This window comes from Zingiber officinale, chromosome 6B (genome assembly GCF_018446385.1).
Source record: "Zingiber officinale cultivar Zhangliang chromosome 6B, Zo_v1.1, whole genome shotgun sequence".
In the NCBI taxonomy this organism is placed as follows: Eukaryota; Viridiplantae; Streptophyta; class Magnoliopsida; order Zingiberales; family Zingiberaceae; genus Zingiber; species Zingiber officinale.
In genome coordinates, this window is record NC_055996.1 from 15165192 (window position 1) to 15190349 (window position 25158).

Consider the following 25158-nt stretch of genomic DNA (forward strand, 5'->3'; position numbering starts at 1 on the left):
TGAGTCAAAATCATATAGTGTTGGCAAAGCAGAACGACTCATTAATGGAAAGCGAGAGAAGAATTCTTGCATTTGCCCCTCTACTAATGTCTTGATCCGATCTTTCATCGATGGCTCATTACTAACCTTAGACTGCTATAATGTCATGACCCGATCCTTCAATTATTGATTTTCTTGTAGTAACGCTTTCACTCAAGTTGATGATGAACTGAGATCAGTGTTATCAAAATTGAGAGTTTAGGTAAAATCATTAGAGCAGTCATAAAATCGGATCGTAAAATCGAATTGTAAAATCGAATCGTAAAATCATAAGATTTTATATCATACTTTAAATCAATTTTAAAAGAAATATGATATATTCTTTTTAATTGATCATTAAATATTTTAATCCAAATTATAACATAAATCTACATATAGAATATTTTAATTCATATAATCATAAATTACTCATAATTTTAAACTTTTAAACAACCAAATACTTGTCAGGAAAATACAACATACACACAAATTCAAGTCTAAAGCTTAAGTCCAAAGATAAATAAAACATAAGATAACAAATTAATATAAATTATTCATAGACAAGTGCAAATCTAAAATCATCCCAAAACGATATCATTTCGTCTAAAATGGTTCCCTTTTATTAACAACACAAAATCGATAAAATTATCTCAAAAATCGTATTTTTACAAGTTTAAATGTGATTTTACGATTTTGATCCGATTTTACAATTTTGATCTGATTTTACTTTAATACACGATTTCACTCGATTTTCATAAGTAAACTCGCGATTTTGTATGAATTTACGAGTCAACTCACGAATTTGATAACATTGACTGGAATGATCCCTAAGCCTAGAAGTCATCACACGATCATATGCCACTTTTACATAGGAGCCAAGGTCGTAGATAGAGTTATTTTTTCCTTCTACCGATAACGTCATAATTTATATCATTTAGTACATCATCTGTTAAAGTCTGTAACTCCTCTCCCTCTATAGCATGTTGAGATTTTGAACTAGTTATGAGGTCGAAAAAGTCATGTGTCACTGCAATCCCATGCTGGAGAGAACTATACCAGCTAGACAGTGTGTTTTGTCCTTGCTGCATCGAGCCGATTCATCCAAATAAGTTGTCCCGAAGGCCGAAGCTGTAGTAGCTTCTTGCTCAGAGGTGAATCAGATTTCATGGCATTCCTCACCCAAAAATCAACATGCTGAAGGTACTAGTGATGGACCTATTTTCACCCAAATTGAGTCCTTTTGTCTCACGTTCCATAATGATTTGCAAAGGAGAGCTGAGTTCCATGCGCGTAGATCAGGAACTCCGAACCCGCCCTCCTCTTTCGCTAAGCACATGGTGGCCCAAGAGATTGACGGATACTTGGATGTCCAAACAAAGGACTGATACCTGGCATAGAGTTTATCAATGGCACTTGGAATCTTCTTCTTATACTTATTGGAGATGGCAATCAACAAGGCACACACCAAGAACTATCATTAACTGGCATAATCATGTAATTAGTGACCTCTATTCTAATAATTCTTTCATATCAGTGCTTTACACCCTTTCTTAGCCAAAGTATACACACTGCTTAAACTTATCAGCAAGCACTAAAGAAAGTAACTCTTATTGTGCTGCATCTGTCAGCAGCAGGCACAGAAAAAGGCCCTCAATGTTAGTGATATCTGACCACATTCATGCTCCTCCAATATGCTTATCTAACTTAGCTAAAAGATCTTGCTAATGTCACAAGTATATATCAATTGATTTACTTTAAAACTTGAAGATCTGTTTAGGACCAAATTGAAGTTACAGCAATACTCATGCCATTGAGGTGTGATTAGAGGAAGGCCTTTAATTATCCTCTGAATTTAAAAAGACCATCAAAGCATCACAAGCCATGCTCAGTGAGAGATTATTTTAGTGTTCTTTAGCACATTTAATAACACAGTTGATTGCTGAACAGTTTTGCCTGACATTCAAACAACTAATTGATTACTGAAGATGCTTAGGAAATATATGTTTAAAAACAAAAAAAACAGATGTGATGGGCACACTTGAGGTGTTTTTGAGCATGCTAGTCATTATAGAATTGCTATTATTGATAGGTGAGAACTAGAGCAGCATGATGTGGAATGAAGTCCTTGTCTCATTCTTATATCATATCACATAAACATATGAACACTTGGTTTCAGCCTAGTTGTTGACATGGAAGAAGAGATAGAGGAAGCCACGGTGACCTGCCCAACCTAAAGCTATCTAGCAACTTAAGATAATTATATTCAGGGCAAAAAATCAAAAGAGCACCCAAAAATAAGTAATTCATTAAAAGCACATCCTTTTTTTTTAAAACAAAAAATGTCAATAGGGTGTCTCACCAGATATTGTATTTCATATATTTACTTCCAATGTTATTGTAGCAACTATTGGATAACTATTACAATATGTAGATGCTACGAGATAATTATTATATTTCCAAATTTTATGGGTTGACATAGTTGGTACTTGCATGTAGTGTTACTATAATAGGTCATGGGATCGATTCCCAGCATGTGCGAAATACATCACGGATCATTTCACGCAAAGAGCCATTATGTTGGGCAAAGCCCCATGATTTATCTCTCTTCCAGGTCTCATGGAGCAGTTCTGGAGAGAGCCCTAGAGTGAAAGTTATCACCTTTTGCTACTACGAGATAACTGCTACAACGATATTCAAGTCATTTTAATTAATTTAAAATAATTTTGATAAGATTTAAATAATTTTGACTAAGTTGGTAAAAAGTATTTTTGATATAATAGTATTCAGAGTTTATGATTTGAAATTTTAGTGAAATAATTGATATATCATCTTGTAACAATTACCAAGTGGTTTCTACACGTTGTAATAGTTATCGAGCGGTTTCTACATATTATGAATAAACCCTAAATTTTAACATGTTGAACCTTAAATCTTAAACTCTGAATATTGAAATACATTGTAGTAGCTACCAAGTAGCTTCTACATGTTATAGTAATTAACGAATATCTTTTACATGGTGTGACTAAATCTTTTTAAAATTTTAAACTCTAAATTATAAACTCTTAATACTATTATAAAATACTTTTTGTCAACTTGATCAAAATTATTTAAACTTAATCAAAGTTACTTAAAATTAATTAAAATCATTTTAAAGTAATTATAGCAACTATTTTGTAGTTTTTACATGATGTAGCAACTACTTAGTAGCTTGTACATGTTATAGCAGATATAAAAACTACAAAACAAAGCAATTAATAGAGATGAAATAAACCTATCCGTTGCTACTCCATATATATTTAGCCGTCAGAATGTTAAACTCAAATTTTTGGTGTCGGGTTAGCGACGGATTGACGATTGTCACTAATAACAATGGATTTTTTTAGCGATAGATAAATAAATAATTCGTCGCTATTAGTCGCAGATTATTAAAAAATCCATCACTATTAGCCTGACATTTCCAAATTTGACATTCAAAACTTAATGATGGATTATTTATTTAGCCGTCACTAATAGCGACGGATTAAGTATTAATCCATCGCTAATAGCAACGGATAAATAAATAATTCATCGCTATTAGTGACGGATTATTTATTTATCCGTCAGTTGTCCTTGTATTTGATCCATGGGTAAAACTATTTGTGACAGATTTAGTAACGGAAATATCCTTTGCTAAATTTGCGATATTAGGGATCTTGCACCCGATCTCTTCCCTACGCGAATTACGCTTGCTTTCCTTCTTGCTTCGAAGATTTCCTCCCTTCTTCGGTGATTGGCTTCTCCTCCTTGACATTCAAGTACTCTCTTCTCCTCCTCCTTTTTCTCCTCCTCCGACCTGCTTTGGCCAAGTAGTGTCGTGGCCACGGCTAGCAGTGCCAATGTCACGGTCGGCAGTACCAGTGTCGCGGTCGGTAGTGCTAGGCCACCGCCGGCACTAATCGGTCGACATTCCCAAGGCGTGGTTGGCATTGATCGGCCACGGTCGGCAGTGCTAGGTCATGGCCCATACTGCTTGGTCTCGTCCGACACTGATCGAGCGGAAATATAATTATTCATGCATAATTCAAAAATATAATTATTAGATTTTGACTATTAATAATATTTGTTCATATTGATATTACTTGCATGATTAGCCATATTGATATTACTTGCATGATTAACTATGTTTGAAAATATAATTATGCATAGTTTGACATAATTAACCATGTTAGAAATTTTATTCCCGTTAGGATACAATGTATATGAATAAGGCTTGGATGTACAATATATTAGACAATGGATTTATCAGTCAAGAATTTTTTACTGAGGTTAAAGAGTTTGTGAACTTTGCTAAGTCTCATCTAGAATGTTTGAATGATATCGAGTTAGAGTGTCCGTGTAATCAGCGCATATATAGAAATGCAACTTTCCATGATGATAATACAGTGAAAACTCATATATGTAGGTATGAGTTTGTTCGAAATTATTATAACTGGTATTGTCATGGAGAGTCATATATATTTGAACAAATTGGGTCTTTCGTTACTTTGTCATCCTACCTGATTGCTCTAGAGGAATCATCAAGGCATATGAATGCAATACAATCAATGGTTTACAATGCAATGAATGCATATGATCAATCAAATTAGAGGAAACACATATGTCCGAACTTCAAAAAATGTATGACATGTTGAAGTCTAATGAGAGAGAAATTATAGGAAGACATTCCTTCTGGTCATTCTCAACTATCAGCTACTACAAGATTACTGAACATGAAGACAGAACATCATTTATCTGAATGATGTTATGATGAAATGTGCCAATTGATATTAGAATTGCTCCCCGCTGATATTTGATAGCTTCTACAATACAAAGAAACTGATTAGAGATTTGAGTTTGCCAGTAGAGAAAATTCATTGTTATATCAATAATTTTCTGATCTTTTGGAATGAAGATAGCGAACTGATGGAATACAGAATGTGTAATTACCCTCGTTATAAGCAGAACAATCACATGTCTGAGAAGAAGAAGAAAAATATTCCCTTGAAAGTCATGTATTACTTCTCGTTAACTGCTAGGATCCCACGCTTGTATGCATGCCACAATAGCAAGCCACATGAGGTGATATCAAAACCATGAACACAAAGAAGATATAATGTGTCATCCTTGTTGGTGCAACCTTAGGTCAAGGTTGACCTGGTTGACCCGACTCGAGGTGACTTGACTCGAGTTGTATTTTGATGTTTGACTTGGGAAGATTGTCGGTGCAACCTTAGGTCAAGGTTGACCTAGTTGAGTTGCATGTTGATGTTTGACACTCGTGAGAGAGTTCTATTCTTGATGTTTGACAAGAATAGGTGTTTGGGAGATTGTAGGTGCAACCTTAGGTCAAGGTTGACCTGGTTGACCTGATTCGGGAAAAGTCCAAGCAGGGAGCTTGGCACGCGAAAAGTCCAAGTATGGAGACTTGGCACTGGAAAAGTCCAAGCAGGGAGCTTGGCACGCGAGAAGTCCAAGTGTGGAGACTTGGCACGGGAAAAGTCCAAGTATGGAGACTTGGCACTGGAAAAGTCCAAGTATGGAGACTTGGCACGGAGAAGTCCAAGCAGGGAGCTTGGCACGAGGGAAAGACCTAACTGGGATGTTAGGCAGGTGGAAAAGTCCTGGTGAGTGAAGCCAGGCAGTGGGAAAGTCCTAACTGGGATATTAGGCAGTTGGAAAGTCCTGGTGAGTGAAGCCAGGCAGTGAGAAAGTCCTAACTGGGATGTTAGGCAGTGTGGAAATCCTGGTGAATGAAGCGGTGGAAAGTCTGGTGAGTGAAGCGGACGAGGAAAATCCAGATAGATCAAGGGTGATCGGACATCCGGTGTTGAGAAGTCCAAGTGAGTGAAGCTTGGCATATGGAGTCGGAGAGGGCTCGGTAGGCTCGTTCTCCGAACTAGGTTAGAGAGGCACTCTAAACCTAGGAGTTGGATCGGTCTGCGGCGATCCGGTGGCTCAGTGTTTCTGATCGGTGCGGTGACCGATCAGATTCCACTCGATAGCATCTTAGGAGTTCTGATCGGTCCACGAACCGATCAGGTGACGATCAGTACTCGCTGATCGATCGTCCGGGACCGATCGTGTATTCTGATCGGTCTCCACGGCCGATCAGACAAGCTGCGGACCGATCAGGATATGTCCGACCGATCAGCACAGGGCCTGATCGGTCCCCACGACCGATCAGGTAAGCCCCAGACCGATCAGGCTGAAGCCTGATCGGTCCAGGTTCTAGCCGTTGCGTTGCAACGGCTAGTTTCTTCGCTGTCTTCTTCGCAGGTATAAAGGGGTCGAGAGCTGCTGCTGCATTATTACTTCTTCCGCTTCTTCTCTGCGACAGAACTGCTGTTCTGGTGTTTGAGCTTTGTTGAGCTCTTCTTCGCAAGCTTCGCGTGAGCTTCATTCCACGACTGGATCAGCTGCTGCTGAGTTGCTTGTCGGCATCCGTCCGTGAAGTTGTTGCTTCATCTGGGACTTCAGTCGACAACGAGAAGGCAAGCTAGTGTTGTTGCATTCATATTGTCTTGTATTTCTTGTTGTATCTCGTGTACTCTTTGCTTGCTGTTGCAAGATTTTGTGGCGAGGTTTCTCCACCCAGAAGGAGTATATTTTAGCCGGGTTTCCGGGGATTCATCCACCGACGGATTGACAGGGCTCGTCCACCTTACGGACACGCCGAGGAGTAGGAGTATCATCTCCGAACCTCGTACATCGCTGTGTTAAGGTTTGATATTCTTCCTTTCGTTTCTAGTTTATTTTTCCGCTGCGCTAACGAAGTGTAGGAAGAAACGCGAGCGATTTGGGGTCGGCTATTCACACCCCCCTCTCTAGCCGTACAAAGGATCCTAACAAGTGGTATCAGAGCGAGGTCGCTCTTCATCGGATCAACACCCGTGGGAGCAAAGCTAGAGATGGATCAACTCGGAGAAGACATCACCATTCCACCCTTCTACGATCGCGACGACTTCGCGTATTGGAAGGTAAGGATGAAGTATTTCCTTATGACTAACATTGAAAATTGGACTTGTGTACAATTAGGTTTCACTCTTCCGATGGATAAAGAAGGAAAACCTTTTGAGAAGAAGAAGTGGACGAAGGAGCAAATCCACCAATCCACAATCAACGACGAGGTAATGAAAATATTTGAATTCTCATTACCTAACGATATATTGTGTAGGATAGATGGATACAACAATGCCAAGGAGTTGTGGAACAACTTGGCTAAGTTCCATGAGGGGAACTCCACTTCAAGCCATGAAGAGGAGTCAAGTGAGCCAAGTAGCTCACATCATGGAGAAGAGGAATTAGAAGTTGAGGGCTACTCAACATATAAGGAAGAAGAGGAGGAGAGTTCTTCTTCAAGAATGGAGCAAGAGGAAGAAGCTTCTATCTCCGGAAGGGATGAAGAAGAAAGCATACATCCCACCTCAACCCTAGGTAACTCAAGCATTTCAAGTTCAATTAAATTACACATTATGTGCTTTGAGTGTAGGGAACATGGACATTACAAGAGTAAGTGTCCGAAGAGGGTAAGAAAGACTCTACCGGCACCAAAGGTCAAGGAAGCCGGAGTCCCAACACGCAAGGGCAAGGAGCACGTGGTGTGCTTCCAATGCAAGCGAAGGGGACATTATCGGAGCCAATGTCCGAGAGGGAGGCAATCTCACAAGGACAAGAGATCGAGCACATGTATAGGGGGAGCTAGGGCAAACCCCAAGGTAATCTCTAAGGCACATTCTTGCAATTCTAGTAGGATGCATGCTAGTAGCCTTATTGCTATTGTCAAGAATGATAAGCATGTTAATTATAGAAATCGATACACATGCTTAGGTGCCAAACATGTGAGCCTAGATAAGGATAACACTAGGAAAGCCAACCCTAGAATTAACTTATCTAAGGCTAAGGAAAACCTGGGTAGAAATCCCAAATCATCTAGACATATGCCTAGGAATACCTCAAAGAAAAATGACAAATTAACACTTGAGGTATTAGAGAGGGAAAATCAAGTCTTGAGGTCAAGACTTGATAATTTAGAAAAGGCTCTTAAAAACATGGAGAAGTCATCTCTAGGGTTTAAGAGTCAAAAACCCAAGTCCAAGGACAAGAAAGGTTTGAGTCACAAACCTAAGTCCCAAGTGGTCAAGCCCACTTATCATAGTGTTCCATTCGATTATGGAACAAAACCTAGGGCTAGGAAGACCATTACCAAGGTCATAAGGGAAGTCACCCCCATAGTTGACCTTGATGAGACCCAAATGACCAAGGCTTTAAAGCCTAAGAGGGTCATTAGGAGGGTTGCTATGGAAGTTATCCCTAGTGAATATTTAGTGAACCCAATGAGCTCTAATAGGTATTGGGTTCCTAGGAGCATCTTCTCTACCCCATAGATGGGTTAGAGAGTGTCAACTCCGATTAGAAGGGTAGTTAACCCAACTTTGAGGAAATTGACACTCAAGGAGCATTTTCAAGGTTTTGAGAACTTTTGAAAATGAAATGGAATTATCATTTACTCCTTTGAAGAGTTAAATGTGCCTAAAGATTGAAAATTTTATTTTTAATCTCAATTGGCACAATTTGGGAAAATCTAGATAACTCTCGAGGAAAAATGAAACATGCCAAGTTTTGAGGATAAATTTGATCTTTAAGTGGCATGAATTAATCGAGAGTTCAAGAAGTGTCAAAATTAGCATTTTGGCATTTTGGGGCAATCTAGGATTAAGTTTGAAGTTAGCCAAGTGGTTAAGGATACTTAGATAGGTAATCTAGGTATATTTATGTATGCTAAATCTTGTCATAATTGTTTGCCCTCACATATCATGACATCATGTTTAGTTTTATTATCATTTGAAATGTCATGATAATGCTTAGGCTAGTTTATATGTCATGTTTATTTAAGTTTCAAACTTTATGCCATGACATCATGACATTGGCACATATTTTCATTTATGATACCATTTTATGCCATGTCATCATCTCTTGCATTAATGATCAATGAAATTGATTTAAGGATGAAAAACACATTTTGATATTGAGATCAAATTTGTGTTTAGAAAATGCATGAGAACTTAGCCTAAGTTGACCTTAATCCATATCTCACATCAAATTGACTTGAATGTGGTTTGATACACCTTAGATGTGTGTGAGATATTAGGATCATGAGTTAGGATCAAGGTGCATAGTCCTTGTACCTAGATGACCCTAATTCAAGAAATTGAGGATCATAGGGAAAGCTTGTGTACAAGTCATGTACATCTAGCCCTAAGATTATGATCCCAAATTCAAATGGTTTTAAAAGCGTTTTAAAATTGATTTGAAAAACCTTGATGAAGTTTTCATAGTGATAGCATTCATCATTGAACATTGTGATACAAAGTTGAGTTAAACTTGAACTATTTCAAAGTTTTTAAACTTTGTATCAAGATTGAAAAATGGAAGTTATTTTCATATAAAACTATTTTTCCATGATAGTATATGTTATGAGGAATGTATCCTCAAAATTTCACAATTTTTTGAATTTTCTGGAATTTTCTAGGAGTTTCTGAATTTCGGGAAGGAAATTTGAAATCATCTATCAGTCGGATCGGTGCGGGGATGATCCGGTAAGTCTGATCGGTCTGTGGACCGATCCAGTGAAGCATGGATCGGTCTGCAGACCGATCCAGTAAGAACCAGAGAGCTTGGTGCGATCTGGTGAAGGCCTGATCGGTCTGGGGACCGATCCATGGGGTTTCTGATCGGTCTGGGGACCGATCAGGGCGTGCCGAATTTCTGATTTTTCAGCTGTTGTCTGAAATTTCAGTTATGGAAATGGTGTTTTTGGATTTCTAAAGGTTTGGAACTCACAAAGACATTGTTGGTGCAATTGTCAAGGGGGGGTTGACTTTTAGGGGGAGTTTTTACTCCTTAAGACTTTTGAGGATTAGTGATATGGGATTATCGCTAAGTTGATTGTTGAGTTTAGTATCAAGGGGGAAATTAAGAGTTTCAATGAAAGGTATGGGACTTTCATTAGGAAGAAACTCTTGACCTTGATACCCTCTTTTTCTTTTTGATGTGTGTCAAAAAGGGGAGAGTGTTCATTGGAGAATTATTGGAGAACCCAAGTTAGGTTATCGGATTAACCTAAGCTAGGGGAAGAATGTCAAGGAATGTTCAAGGAAGAACATTGGAATTCTTTTTTATGTGTGTCAAAAAGGGGGAGAATTATTGGAGAACCCAAGTTAGGTTATGAGGAGAATGGAGAATGTCCAGAGAATGTTCAAGGAAGAACATTTGAAAACCTAAGTTAGGTTATCGGGTTAACCTAACTTGATTATGAGTTTTGTCAAACATCAAAAAGGGGGAGATTGTTGGTGCAACCTTAGGTCAAGGTTGACCTGGTTGACCCGACTCGAGGTGACTTGACTCGAGTTGTATTTTGATGTTTGACTTGGGAAGATTGTCGGTGCAACCTTAGGTCAAGGTTGACCTAGTTGAGTTGCATGTTGATGTTTGACACTCGTGAGAGAGTTCTATTCTTGATGTTTGACAAGAATAGGTGTTTGGGAGATTGTAGGTGCAACCTTAGGTCAAGGTTGACCTGATTCGGGAAAAGTCCAAGCAGGGAGCTTGGCATGCGAAAAGTCCAAGTATGGAGACTTGGCACTGGAAAAGTCCAAGCAGGGAGCTTGGCACGTGAGAAGTCCAAGTGTGGAGACTTGGCACGGGAAAAGTCCAAGTATGGAGACTTGGCACTGGAAAAGTCCAAGTATGGAGACTTGGCACGGAGAAGTCCAAGCAGGGAGCTTGGCACGAGGGAAAGACCTAACTGGGATGTTAGGCAGGTGGAAAAGTCCTGGTGAGTAAAGCCAGGCAGTGGGAAAGTCCTAACTGGGATATTAGGCAGTTGGAAAGTCCTAGTGAGTGAAGCCAGGCAGTGAGAAAGTCCTAACTGGGATGTTAGGCAGTGTGGAAATCCTGGTGAATGAAGTCAGGTGGAAAGTCCTGGTGAGTGAAGCCGGGCAAGGGAAAATCCAGATAGATCAAGGGTGATCGGACATCTGGTGTTGAGAAGTCCAAGTGAGTGAAGCTTGGCATATGGAGTCGGAGAGGGCTCGGTAGCTCGTTCTCCGAACTAGGTTAGAGAGGGCACTCTAAACCTAGGAGTTGGATCGGTCTGCAGACCGATCCAGTGAAACTCAGTGTTTCCTGATCGGTCTGGTGACCGATCAGATTCCACTCAGTAGCATACTGTGGAGTTCCTGATCGGTCCCTGAACCGATCAGGTGACGATCAGAAGTGAAGAAAGAAGCTCCTGATCGGTCCAGGGACCGATCAGGTGTATGCCTGATCGGTCTCCACGACCGATCAGGAGACGAGTGCGCTCACGGCTGGGAGAGCTGGGATCGGTCTGGGGACCGATCAGCACAGGGCCTGATCGGTCCCCACGACCGATCAGGCTGAAGCCTGATCGGTCCAGGTTCTAGCCGTTACGTTGCAGCGGCTAGTTTCTTCGCTATCTTCTTCGCAGGTATAAAGGGGTCGAGAGCTGCTGCTGCATTACTTCTTCTTCCTCTTCTTCTCTGCGACAGAGCTGCTGTTCTGGTGCTTGAGCTTTGTTGAGCTCTTCTTCGCAAGCTTCGCGTGAGCTTCATTCCACGACTGGATCAGCTGCTGCTGAGTTGCTTGTTGGCATCCGTCCGTGAAGTTGTTGCTTCATCTGGGACTTCAGTCGACAACGAGAAGGCAAGCTAGTGTTGTTGCATTCATATTGTCTTGTATTTCTTGTTGTATCTCGTGTTCTCTTTGCTTGCTGTTGTAAGATTTTGTGGCGAGGTTTCTCCACCCAGAAGGATTATATTTTAGCCGGGTTTCCGGGGATTCATCCACCGACGGATTGACAGGGCTCGTCCACCTTACGGACACGCCGAGGAGTAGGAGTATCATCTCCGAACCTCGTACATCGCTGTGTTAAGGTTTGATATTCTTCCTTTCGTTTCTAGTTTATTTTTCCGCTACGCTAACGAAGTGTAGGAAGAAACGCGAGCGATTTGGGGTCGGCTATTCACACCCCCCCTCTCTAGCCGTACGAAGGATCCTAACAATCCTTATGACTCACCAATGTGGAAACATCTTGATACAATATTTTCCTCTTTTGTATTGGAATCACATAATGTGAGACTTGAACTTTTTACAGATGGATTTGAGTCATTTGAAAGATATGGATAACAATATTAATACTTGCCAGTTATATTAATAGCATATAACTTACTTCCATGGATGCACATAAAAGATGAATACATGTTTTTTACTATACTTATTCTAGGTCCTCAGAATTTAAAACGACAAATAGATATTTTTTACAACTTTGATTACTGAGCTAAATCATTTATGGAATGTAGGGTCTGAGACTTATGATATTGCAAGTAAATCAAATGTTACAGTGCATGTTACTTTGTTATGGATGATTAGTGATTTTCCAGCATACTCAATATTATCAGGATTGACCATGACTAGTAAATTAGCATGTCCATATTGCATGAGTGAGTCTGATGCATTTTCATTGCCTTGCAGTAGAAAGATATCCTGATTTGATAATCATCAAAAATCTTTATAAGTTGATCACTCATTCAGAAGAAATAAGAAAATTTTCAAAGGAATGAAATAGTTAGGGAACTTCCTCCGGCATCTAAATCAGGTGAAGAAGTTTTTGCTAAAATCGACAGTTATGGATTTCTACTAATATATCATGTTGATTCTGATGATATAAATAAGTACATTGTTAGAGTGAGCAAGTATGGTGGGAGGAAAAGAAACATATTTTAGGAGTTGCCATATTGGAACTATTTACTCATTCAGTATAATTTAGATGTGATGCATGTTGAAATTTTTTTTCGATAACATCTTCAATACTGTGATGAATGTTCATGGGAAAACTAAAGATACAACATAATCACATGAGGAATTTAGATAATTAGTAAACAGACCTGAGTTGCATCATAATGAAACAATTGGTAAGTATATGAAAACATGTTATACAATAGACAAAGAAAGTAAACAAGCATTATGTATTTGCATGGTTGAAAATAATCAAATTTCTTAATGGATATGCCTCGAATATGTCTCGTTGTGTTGATATGGACAGGTTAAAATTGTTTGGAATGAAGAGTCACGATTGTCACATGTTTATGCAAAGACTAATTCCAATAGCATTCTCTAACTTACTTCCTAACAATGTTTGGCAAACACTTAAGTCTCTTTTTCAAAGATTTGACTTCAAGGGTTATTATAATACCAGATATGCTTCAGCTTCAGATAGACATTCCAATGATACTCTATAAACTTGAACAAATATTCTTACCTAGTTTTTTTTTATTCTATGGAGCATCTACCTATTCATTTACCTTATGAAGCACAACTAGGTGGTCCTGTGCAATACAGATGGATATACCCATTTGAAAGATTTCTAAGAAAATTAAAAAATAATGTTGATAACAAAGCAAGAGTTGAGGAATCAATATGTAATATATATTTGGTTAAAGAAGTAACTTCCTTCTGCTCTTATTATTTTGTTAATAATGTGAAAATCAAACATCGTAAGTGTCCTCGAAATTTTGATGATACTCAACCAACAGACTTACAGATGCTTTCTATTTTTCAAGTTTCATAGTAAGACAATAGGTGTAACTATTTTTAAACGGTTAAATAAACAAGAATATCATGCTGCTAGGACATACATACTCTTAAACTGTAAATAGGTTAAATCATACATAAAGTAATAGTTCAAGTATAAATATAATACAGTAATATGTCCTCAAATTACCTTCTTTGACAGCTTGTATAAATAATAACTACATCTATAAAATCCATCAATAAGTATAAGTGAGGTAAAGACCAAGTTAGAGGATAAATTTGCATATTGATTTCAAATTTATGTAAGTTAGCAATTAAATTATTTATTATAATGCAACTATATTATATATGCATTTAATTTATATAATTACTATTATTATAGGTGAACAGCTGTAGAATATCAAATGTACAAGATGAAACACTAAAAAATATTACATCAGGACCTCTCCATAATATCATAGTCTACTCAGGTTATTCTGTTCATGGATTCAGATTTCACATGGCCCAACGCGATTCACAAAGGCTTACGTATAATTCTGGTGTTTGTATAAAAGGATCCATAAACAACAATGATACTCAATTTGATTATTATGATAGACTTGAGGAAATCATCAAAATTGAGTATCCGGCTTTACCTTTAAAAATATGTGTATTGTTTAGATGCTTATAGTATGATCCAACTCCAAGAACAGGTACTATAATACATCGTTTCTATAATTTAATTGAGGTTAACACAAACAAAAAAATTAATAAGTTTGAGCCTTTCATCTATCTGATACAAGCTAGTCAGGTATTCCATCTTGAGTACCCAACAAAGAGAAGGAAACCTAGTGAATGGTTAGTAGTGTGTCAAATAAAGCCTCGGTTAATCATAGAAATGTCGAACGTCATAATTGCCCAAAACAATGGTGCATATAAAAATGAAGAAGTCGAGATATACTCAATTGATTCAGAAATATAATCTACATCATAATTACTTGTAGATGTTAATATCACTTACGAGGAAATATATGATAGAGAGATGTTTGGCAGTAAGGAAGTTGATGTACCAATGGAGTCTAGCGATGAAAATTTATAAAATGTTAATTTAGTTGATTCAGAATAACATCAGGTGATTAAAAATTATTAACAATATCATGGTATATTGAATGATTTTTCTTTTTATTTTTACATCTCCCTAGTTAGAAAATAATATTATATCAAATGTGTATATCTTATACTGTGATTTCACATATATAGTCATGCAGCTAACATAGAGACCATGTCGTGACCAAACTGTTTTGCGAGTTGATGGTGACTTGTAAGTAATTATATATTTAGTAATTATTTCTATACTTTAACTTCTTTTTAATTATCAAGCATATCTAATACATGATTTTTTTTCATATAGTTTTGTCCCAGATGGTCACTAGGTAACATGATATTTATCAAAAAAGTTTATAGAATGAATGCCCCCTGCTAGTACTACATGGCGGTTCGTAGACCAGGATATGAAAATTTTTTATTACGATGAATTTTTTATAAGTATTTTAAATAGAAACATATTTTATAGTTAACATGATATTACTTGTCAAAATATATTGTTCTAGAAGAGATATGTTTGGGAGGAGGGTCAGAAGGAAATGTTCAAGAAAATTTGGAATGTCTACTTCTCTAAATTGTACAGGGATATGTTGTACAAGTGGAGGCAGAGGAGCACCAGGCCATCTGAGGTCCCTAATATAGTTTGGCAATCTTGGAGAGTTATTTGGATTGCCCAGCATTGGTAAGAAAATTCAGCAATTACACACAACAAGCGTAATTCAGAGCTTGCTAGGCCAAACACCAGATCCACAAAGCATATTTCTGGATCCCATTCGATTGTGGAGAATGCCTTTGACTTGATATGTTTAAAATTAAGTTATATAAATATTTCTTACATATATTTCATTATTAGTTTTAATGTATTTACATTTTTTGTACACAAATTGCTGAATTACAGAGATGCCCCACTTGTTAGGAGATATTTAATAAAACTCATAAGAAGAAAGATGGATCATTCGTCGATCGACGTTTCTCAGCAATTAATGTAAGAATATTAAAGTTTGTGAATATATTTGTAGACTTTATGTGGAGGTTAATAAAATCATTATTTTGACATAGGAAATAATGTCTACTAGAGTTGTTGAGGCGTCTCAGCATAGGGCAGAGGAAGAGGGGTCACAGTCTCTTTCCACTAATACAGTTAATAACATTTATTATGATATCGTTTGTAGAAGGAAGAAGACATTTCTCTACAGGCTTAACTCTCAGGCTAAAGTTATGTATAAAGAGGATGAGGGCTTTAGGGATCAGAGGTCGTCCTACTTTCTCCTCCTTATCTAGTGAGGTATGAGTATTATGGAAAGAAAATGAGGACTTGCGAACTCGACTATCATCATTGGAGGAGACAATAGCCGAGATGGACGTAGAGATATGGGAGATGTGGCAGCAATAGGCTTAGACTAAGACGATAGTTCGTCATATGTAAGCATTCACAGCGACATTATTTCCAGATTCACGGATATTTGGCTACATCATTTGGAGTCCCAGGACACCCAGGATCTGAACCATTCCCTTGCAAAGTAGATTATTTTAAGGTATGTACCATTTATCTTAACTTTTAATTTCAATCCAAAATAATATTTTTTTAATAATTATATGCATCTCTAATTGTATTATACATTTCCATGATCATATTTAGATTTGACATATTTTTATAGACATAGGTATGTATTTTTAAAGAATGTCCACTAGTTAAATTATTTATTAGTTTAAAATAAGTAGTTATATCTTTCATAATTTAACATCACATTTCTATTCACAACTAATCTCAATGAAATTTCATACAGGATCCTGAGATGATTTTGTTTCTTATTTTGATTATGATGTATTGTATTGAATTACTTTGTATTGGACAAACTTTATCTTGCATTAAATTCGAACTTGTGTTTGGATTTACTATTATGTATCTATTGTTCATTTTAGTTTAGCTAGATTATTGTGTTGTTTGTGATGTGTTGTGCCTTTATTATATATTGTGAGTTTGTTATGCTGTAATTATTGATGTGTAGTGAGTTTGTTGTGAGTTTTATTGTTATGTATTATGAATTTATTGTGAAAATCATTACTTGTGATGGTTGGAGTGATTTAGATTTATATGTAAATAGGGAAAATAGGAAAACTAAAAAAGGAATTAAGAAATTGTAACATAAAATAGCTACGAAAATTTAATTTTCCGTCAAAAATAGCGATAGATTTTTAAAATATTCGTCTCTAGTAGCGACGAATTTTTAAAATATTCATCGCTAATAGTGACGAAAAATTAAATTTCAATCGCTATTGGATGAACATTATGATACTCTTCAATACTGTGGGTTAAGGATTAGCAAAATTTAATAGGGATTTCACGCCATTTGGCTAGTAACAACGAAAATTAAAACATATGTCGCTATATATAGCGACGAATATTAAATTTTTATCGCTACAGTGCTAACGATTGATGTCTACGCGATGACACTCTTTCCATCGTTAATATGTCGTAATATGTTTTTAGCAATAGAATAACAATGAATATATTCTATCACTATTTGGTATATTTTTTTTATTGTGAAAGTAATTTCTACACGTTATAGAGCTAGTTGTAATTACTACAATAACTCTAAAAATAAGAAACAATATTGTAGTAATTATTTAATAATTATTAATAACTACTAAGTAACTACTATATGTTATAGTAGCTATCAATACAATAATATTGAATAAAAGATATTTTAGTAATAAAATATTTGATGGATATCTTATTAATTATTTTTTAAAAAACAAAATAGACGTTCTTGTGATGGTATTATTTGAAATGTCATTTTAATTTTTTATCCTTATTTAATAAATAATATAATTTATATGCCCTTGACCTACCCTACCTTTCTTCTTTGTTAAGAGTCAATTATCAATTCTTGCCTAACACGTTTCCCTATCTTCTCATCCATGCACATTTTTCTCCCTTCCAAGTAGGTCTATCCAAATAAATACAATAGCATTAATTGACAATGACATGACCTTTCACTTGCACCACCATTAACTCCAAAACACACTCACATGACTTTGTCTCATTGTCCATCCTCTCCTCCCATCCTCAATTCAATTTCTTCAACCTTATTCAATTTTTCCAATAATAAAATTAATATTTCACTAACATCATTAATATGTACATTTGCAAGGGGCCTCATCTAGAAGTTTGAATTATTCATAACAAAAAGTCCAACAAAATCTAGAAAGTCTCCCGATGCATAGATTTCAAAGCCGATACGCAAGCTGTCGTATAATTTTCCAAGCCCCGCGGAGCAATCAAGCGCTTCCGAACCAGCAGTCAAACGCGGTGTGCTTATCACGCGGCACGATACGCTATCCTCTCAGACCGCTTTATTCCCCCGCGCGCGTTTAAAACGACAAACGAGAAAGCGCTACGAGCGACAAATACGTCGCAGCTGTTACCGGTCCCCACCCACGTGGCCGGTGGCCTGCTTCCTGCTCCCTGCTCCCGGCCCCGCCCGTAACGTGGCCGGCTTTCTTACTTTTTTGGTGCCGTACGACTCGCGTCCGGAACGGGCTCGGAGTGCCGTTACAAATTGTGTCGTCTGGCTCCCTCCCTGAGGACGAAATGACGAGTGTACGGGTAGGATTCGCGGATTCCAGCCCTCGAGTTCTGATTGACTAATAAAGCGGACACGTCCGACGCCCACCGATAACATTAATTAGCAGGAGCTTTTATAACGGAAACAACTAGAAGGTCAGATCGTCAGATAACTTATCGGGATAATAAATTGCATTTCGGTAGTTTTATAAAAGTCAGGGGTGATTTTGGAATTTCACAGTGACGGACCCGACCTAAGAGAAAATCAGCACGGCTTTGGGTGATCTGATAGGATCTGACCGTCCACGTGGTCAAGATGGGATGGGAATATTCGGGGAGCGAGGTGGGCATCATTTTTGTTTATAAATGGAGGAAGAGGAGGAGAAAGTAGGGTTCTGTATAGGAGAAGGGAAACTATGAGCGAAGGATTGGCGAGGGAGTACGAGATCGGGGCGGAGATCGGCCGGGGGCGGTTTGGGGTGGTGCGGCGGTGCAGGTCGGCGGAGACGGGAGAGGAGTTTGCGGTGAAGTCGATCGAGAAGCGTCTCCTCGCCGACGAGTTAGATCGCGAGTGCGCCGAGCGGGAGGGGAAGCGCCACCGCCAGGCCGCAGCGGGAAACCCCTACGTCGTCCAGATCCACGCCGCCTACGAGGACGGGGAGTGGGCGCACCTCGTTCTTGATCTCCTCGATGCGCCGGACCTTTGCGATCGCATCGCCGCCCGCGGAGGGACGCCGTTTTCTGAGCCGGAGGCTGCGGTGATGGTGGGTCATCTGGCGGAGGCCGTGGCGGAGTGCCACAGGAGGGGAGTGGCGCACCGCGACGTCAAGCCGGATAACGTGCTCTTCGACGCGGTGGGGCGACTGAAGCTGGCCGACTTTGGGTCGGCGGAGTGTTTCGTGGACGCCGACGGGGACTGGGTGCCTATGAGGGGGATTGTGGGGACGCCGATGTATGTGGCGCCGGAGGTTATTAGCGGAAGGGAGTACGGAGAGAAGGTGGATGTTTGGAGTATGGGCGTGGTGATGTACATGATGCTGGCCGGAGGGGTACCGCCGTTCTACGGGGAGACTGCGGCTGAGACCTTCGAGGCGGTCGCGCGGGCCAATCTGAGGTTCCCACCGAGGATATTCCGCTCGGTGTCCCCGGCGGCCAAAGATCTTATTCGTCGGATGCTCTGCAAGGACGTCTCCAGAAGGTTCTCCGCCGAACAAGTCCTGAGTTAGTACCATTCAAACTTCCATCCCTCTTTCTCTCGCTTCTTCGTCTTTTATTTCTGAGATCGGTATTCTGTCGAGATCGACTTTTCACGGTTTTTAGGTCAAGATTTCTCGATTCTTTTAACCTAGCCGACTAAATTTCATCAAGAAAACCGGAATTTTCCTCCAATTTCTCAAATAAAAAACGCGTCTAATAAAGATTTTTTTTACCCAATTTTTTTTTTTTTAAAAAAACCCCGTAATTTCCCTCTCCGCGCTTGCTTTTCTAATGATCTTCTAAATACTTAAGGTAAAGACTTGGATTTTAGATCTCTCTCTAACGCGTTTGCTAATCCCTTTGCAGGGCATCCCTGGATCACTAGCGGAGGCATGAGTCCAGTGGACGAACCAAGACGTGACCCTTCCCTCTCCATGGAGAGGCGAGAAGGCATTTTAAGCCTATGCACATAGCGACATAGCGTTGCGCGCTGCATACACCTCAAGCACTAACTACTGAGCACCCGAGAGCTGGAGGTGCGCCGCTTGAGAGAGAGACATGGAGACGAGGTGCACATCCCGTGTGTAAACATGTAAATCTTCACTACATCCCTGTGTTCTGCCTTTAGGCCCTTTACTCTTCTTCTTTTTTTTTTTTTTTTAACTTCCGGAGGCACTGTATCTTCAAACGCTTGTTGCATGTATGAAGAGGATGAGAACTGAGGATTTGCATCCCTCTTGTCAAAATTGCCTTTTTTTATTATTATTTTTTTTTATTTTTTGCTTCTTTGAACTGGGACGAAAGGAATTTGGGCATTTGCATATGGCAGTTTATTCACTTCTGAATGACTGTGATAGCTCATGGCTCTTATTATCGCATCCGGAGAGACAAGCGATCTTTGACGCTGGTGTTTACTTGGGTGGATGCTCTTGTGGACGGAAAGAGACATGCGTTCGTTTGTAATTTGTTTAATAGGCGCCGGCTAAGCGGAGAATGAATGTGATCGTCACCAGTAATTGCCCGCAAGAAGGCCACGCCATCTAATTATGAAATAAAGCTATCAGTAAATTATTACAAAGGAAATAATAGTGTATATGAAAATATAATATAATTGTATATTTCATAGTATAATTACAATGATATGATAATATTTTAATAGATTAAAAAATTGAGTGATACCTCACAGTGTCGGTTCCATTATTTTTATTTTCTTTATTAATTCGTTTGGAAAAGAACACCGCCTAATACGGAAGTAAATAAGTCAAGTCATTCGTGAACTATTCGAAACTCGATTCAATAAAAATTCATTTGAGCTAGTTTAATGAAGCTCGTTAAGATAAATAAATTAAGCTCAAGCTTCACAATATTTAACTCGTTAGCTCGTGAACATGTTCCTTAAGTTCATAAATCAATTTTTAAATAAAAATAATAATAATTTTGATATTAAATTTATAGATTTTACACTCTACTTATGAAAAACATAAAAAAATATATTAAATTTATTTATTAGAATAAAATTATAAATTTTAACAAAAATATTATAATTTTTTAAAAATATATAATTTAGTTTTTAATAAATATTTAAATTTATAATTTATATTTATTAAGCTCGTTTAGGCTCGAACTCCGCCTATGATGACCGGTCATGGCCGGTCCCAAGCCCGGATAAAGGAGGAGGGTTGCGTTAGGTTGTCAGCCAGCGTCAAACTATGACAAATATTCAATGAATGAATCCATTAAATTATTGTGCTAATGCTAGGTTGTTCCCCGGAAGGAACGCGTTGCAGGGTCCAACTGTAACGTCTCAGCAAGGACCGCTACATCTCCAGAACGCGTTGCAGGGTCCAATTGTGATAATAGTTAGGAAATAATTTCCATATTTATTGCTTTTATTTACTGTGATGTGTGTGTATGCATGTGATGTATGCTAGGATAGTTTAAAATTCCTCACTTTAAATAACTAAGTGGGAGAGGATTAGTATATTAATCCCGCGGTCTCCATTACTAGTTTGTAAGTGATGCAACAAGCTTGCGTGTTGGCTCTGAGTGCCTCCCTCCACAACGGATGAGTTTGTTTGCGGATCACTAGATCAAACTTCCTTAATGGATGGTTATAGGAAGTTATTTAGGATGTGTGTGATCTTCTCCAATTGAAGGGGCACAATTCTATTTAATGGACTTAGTATCAAGTAATGGTATACACTTAGACACATTTAATAGTATCCTCCCCAACGGAGTCACTGCTATCACTTGTGTGACCAAAGGGAAACCAACTATTAATTTGTCATAAAACTAGGGTGACAAGATAATAAAATTAATGGGTTAAAACCCCTCTTACAAATGATTGATTTTGTATACGTCCACACTAACATGACATACAAAATTAACGGTGTTTGAGATAATTTTATTTGTCATACAGTTAGGTTGACAAGATAGTTAATGGGTAAAACCCTCCTCTTACAAATGATGATTTTGTATACGTCCACACTAACATGGCATGCAAAATTCACGGTGTTTTGAGATGTTAGTAAATTTAAATAGTATTGTTAGAGGAATCAATATTATTTTAAATTTAGAGTCTTGACCAAATATTTGATCAAAGACAAATCAACTATTAATTTTATTTGTCATAGGTTGACGAGATAATAAAATTAATGGATTAAATCTCCTTTTAGAATTTGTATACGTCCACACTAACGTGGCATACAAAATTCACGGGGATTTTAAGATGTTGGTCTTAACTAAATATTTTTGTGATTCTTAGGATTTCAAATGTTAGTCAATCCCCTAGTTGTTATATTATATAATAGACTTAGTAGTCCCAATTGTAATGATTGGAAAACTTGGACATTAAGGTAGACTGTCCTCTCAGAACTGAGAACAATAACGGTGTATTTTATTAGTTGTTGAAACATATTTAGTGGTGTTATCTACCGGTACCTGGTGTGTAGATACATGAACCACTGATTATGTCTGCAATTCATTGCAGGGGTTTTAGAAAATCCGACAACTATATAAATCACCGTCCACATGGGCACTCCTGTAAAAGTAGCAGCTGTTGCAGTGGGAGATGTTTATCCTTTGATAGGAATAAAATATGGATTATTAGAAATTGTCTTTACGTACTAAGTTTAGAAAGAACCTGATTTCAGTTTCTAAACTATTAAAGAATAGATATTCTGTCTATTTTGATAACAAACTTGTTATCAAGAAAAATAGGGAAGTTATCTGTTCTGGTACGTTGGTTGACAATTTATAATCCAATAACTCCCACGATGCAATAAATGAAAATTAATAACATATTTTCTAACTTTAAGAGAAAGTAACCTTCGGAAATGAACCAATCATATTTTTGACATCCAAGGCTAGGTTATAAAGGATAATAACCAATGAACCCAAGAGTCTAAGGGATATGGAAGGAAATCTTGGGTTCATTGGTAGTGGAAATCTTTCCAACCTGCGAGTCTTATTTGGAAGGAAAAATAACCGAGAAGCTTTTAAGTCTAAGGGATATGGAGCCAAAGATATAATGGAATTGGTTTATTCTGATTTGTGTGGTCCTATGACTATCCAGATAGAGGTAGTTTCGAATAGTTTATCTATTTTATAGACAACTATTCGAGACACAGATAGATTTACTTGATACACAGCAAGTCTAAGTGCTTTGATTAGTTCAAAGAGTACGAGGCTGATGCAGAGAAATGTCAAAGTAAAAATATCGAGACACTACGGTGAGATCGTAGTAGCAAATACCTCTTGGGAGAATTTAGGAGTAACTTATCAGAAGTAGGGACTCAATCCCAACTAACTGCACTTGGTACATCCCAACAGAATGGTGTAGTAGAAAGAATGTATAATGCTCTTATGGAATAATTAGAATGATGATGAGTTATTTAGAAAATTACCAAATTTGTTTTAAGGATATACACTGAAAACGGAAGTGAACATAGTACCTTCTAAGTCAGAACTCTCTGTTGGGATCTTAGATGGCTAGAGGGGGGGGGGTGAATAGCTCCTTTAAAAACTTAAACGAAAACTTCTACACAGATAATCGTTAGCACAGCGGAATTGGACAACTAAAGGAGAGAAAAACACAAGCACACTAACACTAGGATTTACGAGGTTCGGGGATAACTTGCCCCTACTCCTCGGCGTGTCCGTAAGGTGGACGACTCCTTGATCTTCGGTAGATCGCACCCCGGATAAACTCCGGCTAAAGATCCTCCTTCTCGGTGGAGTAACCTCTCCACAAAGATCACAAGAGTAGATTTGAAAGTGAAGCACAATTACTTACAGAGTGTGGCTAAAGGATTGAACAGTTTAACTTACAGCCACGAAGCAGAAAAACAACGACAGGAGGAATCAGCCAAGAGCTCAACAAAAACGCACAGCCTCTTGCTTGAACGACAGAGAGAGTTTTTCCAGAGTAAGAATTCTACCAAACCTCTCTTTTGCCTCCTTCTTATTTCTCTGCTCTCTTGCTATCTTCAGCCAGAGCCAAGCCACTGCATCGAATCACGTCAACCAGTAGCGTATCACTGTCGCCGAACCAGGCGTCGCCAATCACGCTTCTTCCTCATCTGATTATCTGAGCTCACACCAATACCATCCTTGGTCTTCACTGGTGTCTCTGAACTCGAACCAATGAGGAAGAGTCAAGCTGATTGCAGCCAGTGAGCCAACTGAACAAGCCAGTGAACGTTGACGCTTCTTTTGCACAATCTGCAGCGATAACCAGTGGAAAAACCATTTTGTTTTATTCCTTTGATAGTCATTGATTTGAATTAAAGCATCACCATGGTACCGCAACTGTTACTCAAAAAGCTCCTGGCGGATGTTAGATCGGACGTATAACAAACGAATCGAAATCGGCCCGGCGGTGTGTGCGGGCGGTGTGGTGGATCGGTCGGCGGACCGATCCACACCTTTGAACTCGATCGGTCGTGAAGACCGATCAGGGTATCACTGATCGGTCGACGGACCGATCGAGGTTAATAAGTGCGGTTCCTCGCACTCACGAGATCATCACCGATCGGTCGGAGACCGATCAGTGATACTCCGGAGACCGATCGGGGTTCATATGGATCGGTCCACGGACCGATCCACCGCCTTTTCCTTCTCGCGACATCATCTCCCGATCGGTCTACGGACCGATCAGATTACACTCAATGAGCTACGGTGTTTCCTGATGTCTGCAGACCGATCAGGTTACTCGATGTGCTTCTGAGTGTTTCCTGATCGGTCGCCGGACCGATCAGCAAACATAGTTTCACCAGATCGGTCCGTGCACCGATCGGAAAACAAAATCCCGTCTGTTGACCGATCCAACGCCCATGTGATATTGGGATTGGTCTTGAGAACGAGCTACCGAGCGCCTTCGGCCGGTCCGGAGAGCGAGCTACTGAGCCCTCTCGGGCTTCGTGGGTCCGGAGAGCGAGCTACAGGCCCTCTCGGCCTAGTCAGGAGGCGAGCTACCGAGCCCTCTCCGACTTCGTCCGGTCCAGAGAACGAGATACCGAGCCCTCTCTGACCACTCCGTGCCAAGTCTCCATACTTGGACTTTTCACCAGATGTCTGGTCAACCTTGACCCATCTGGATTTCCCTTGCCTGGCTTCACTCACCAGGACTTTCCCTCCCAATGGATCAACCTCGATCAGTAGTCAGT

At 38.9% G+C, this 25158-nt stretch overlaps 1 protein-coding gene across 1 annotated transcript; it reads left to right on the forward strand.

Annotated features, from left to right (window-relative positions):
* The first annotated feature begins 18678 nt into the window (after positions 1–18678).
* On the forward strand, positions 18679–20267 carry LOC121992071 (phosphoenolpyruvate carboxylase kinase 2-like). Its single transcript, XM_042546207.1, has 2 exons — positions 18679–19516; positions 19859–20267. Exons 1-2 carry the CDS (start codon positions 18712–18714, stop codon positions 19963–19965), a joined length of 912 nt encoding a protein of 303 aa, XP_042402141.1. The 5' UTR covers positions 18679–18711; the 3' UTR covers positions 19966–20267.
* Positions 20268–25158: the final 4891 nt, after the last annotated feature.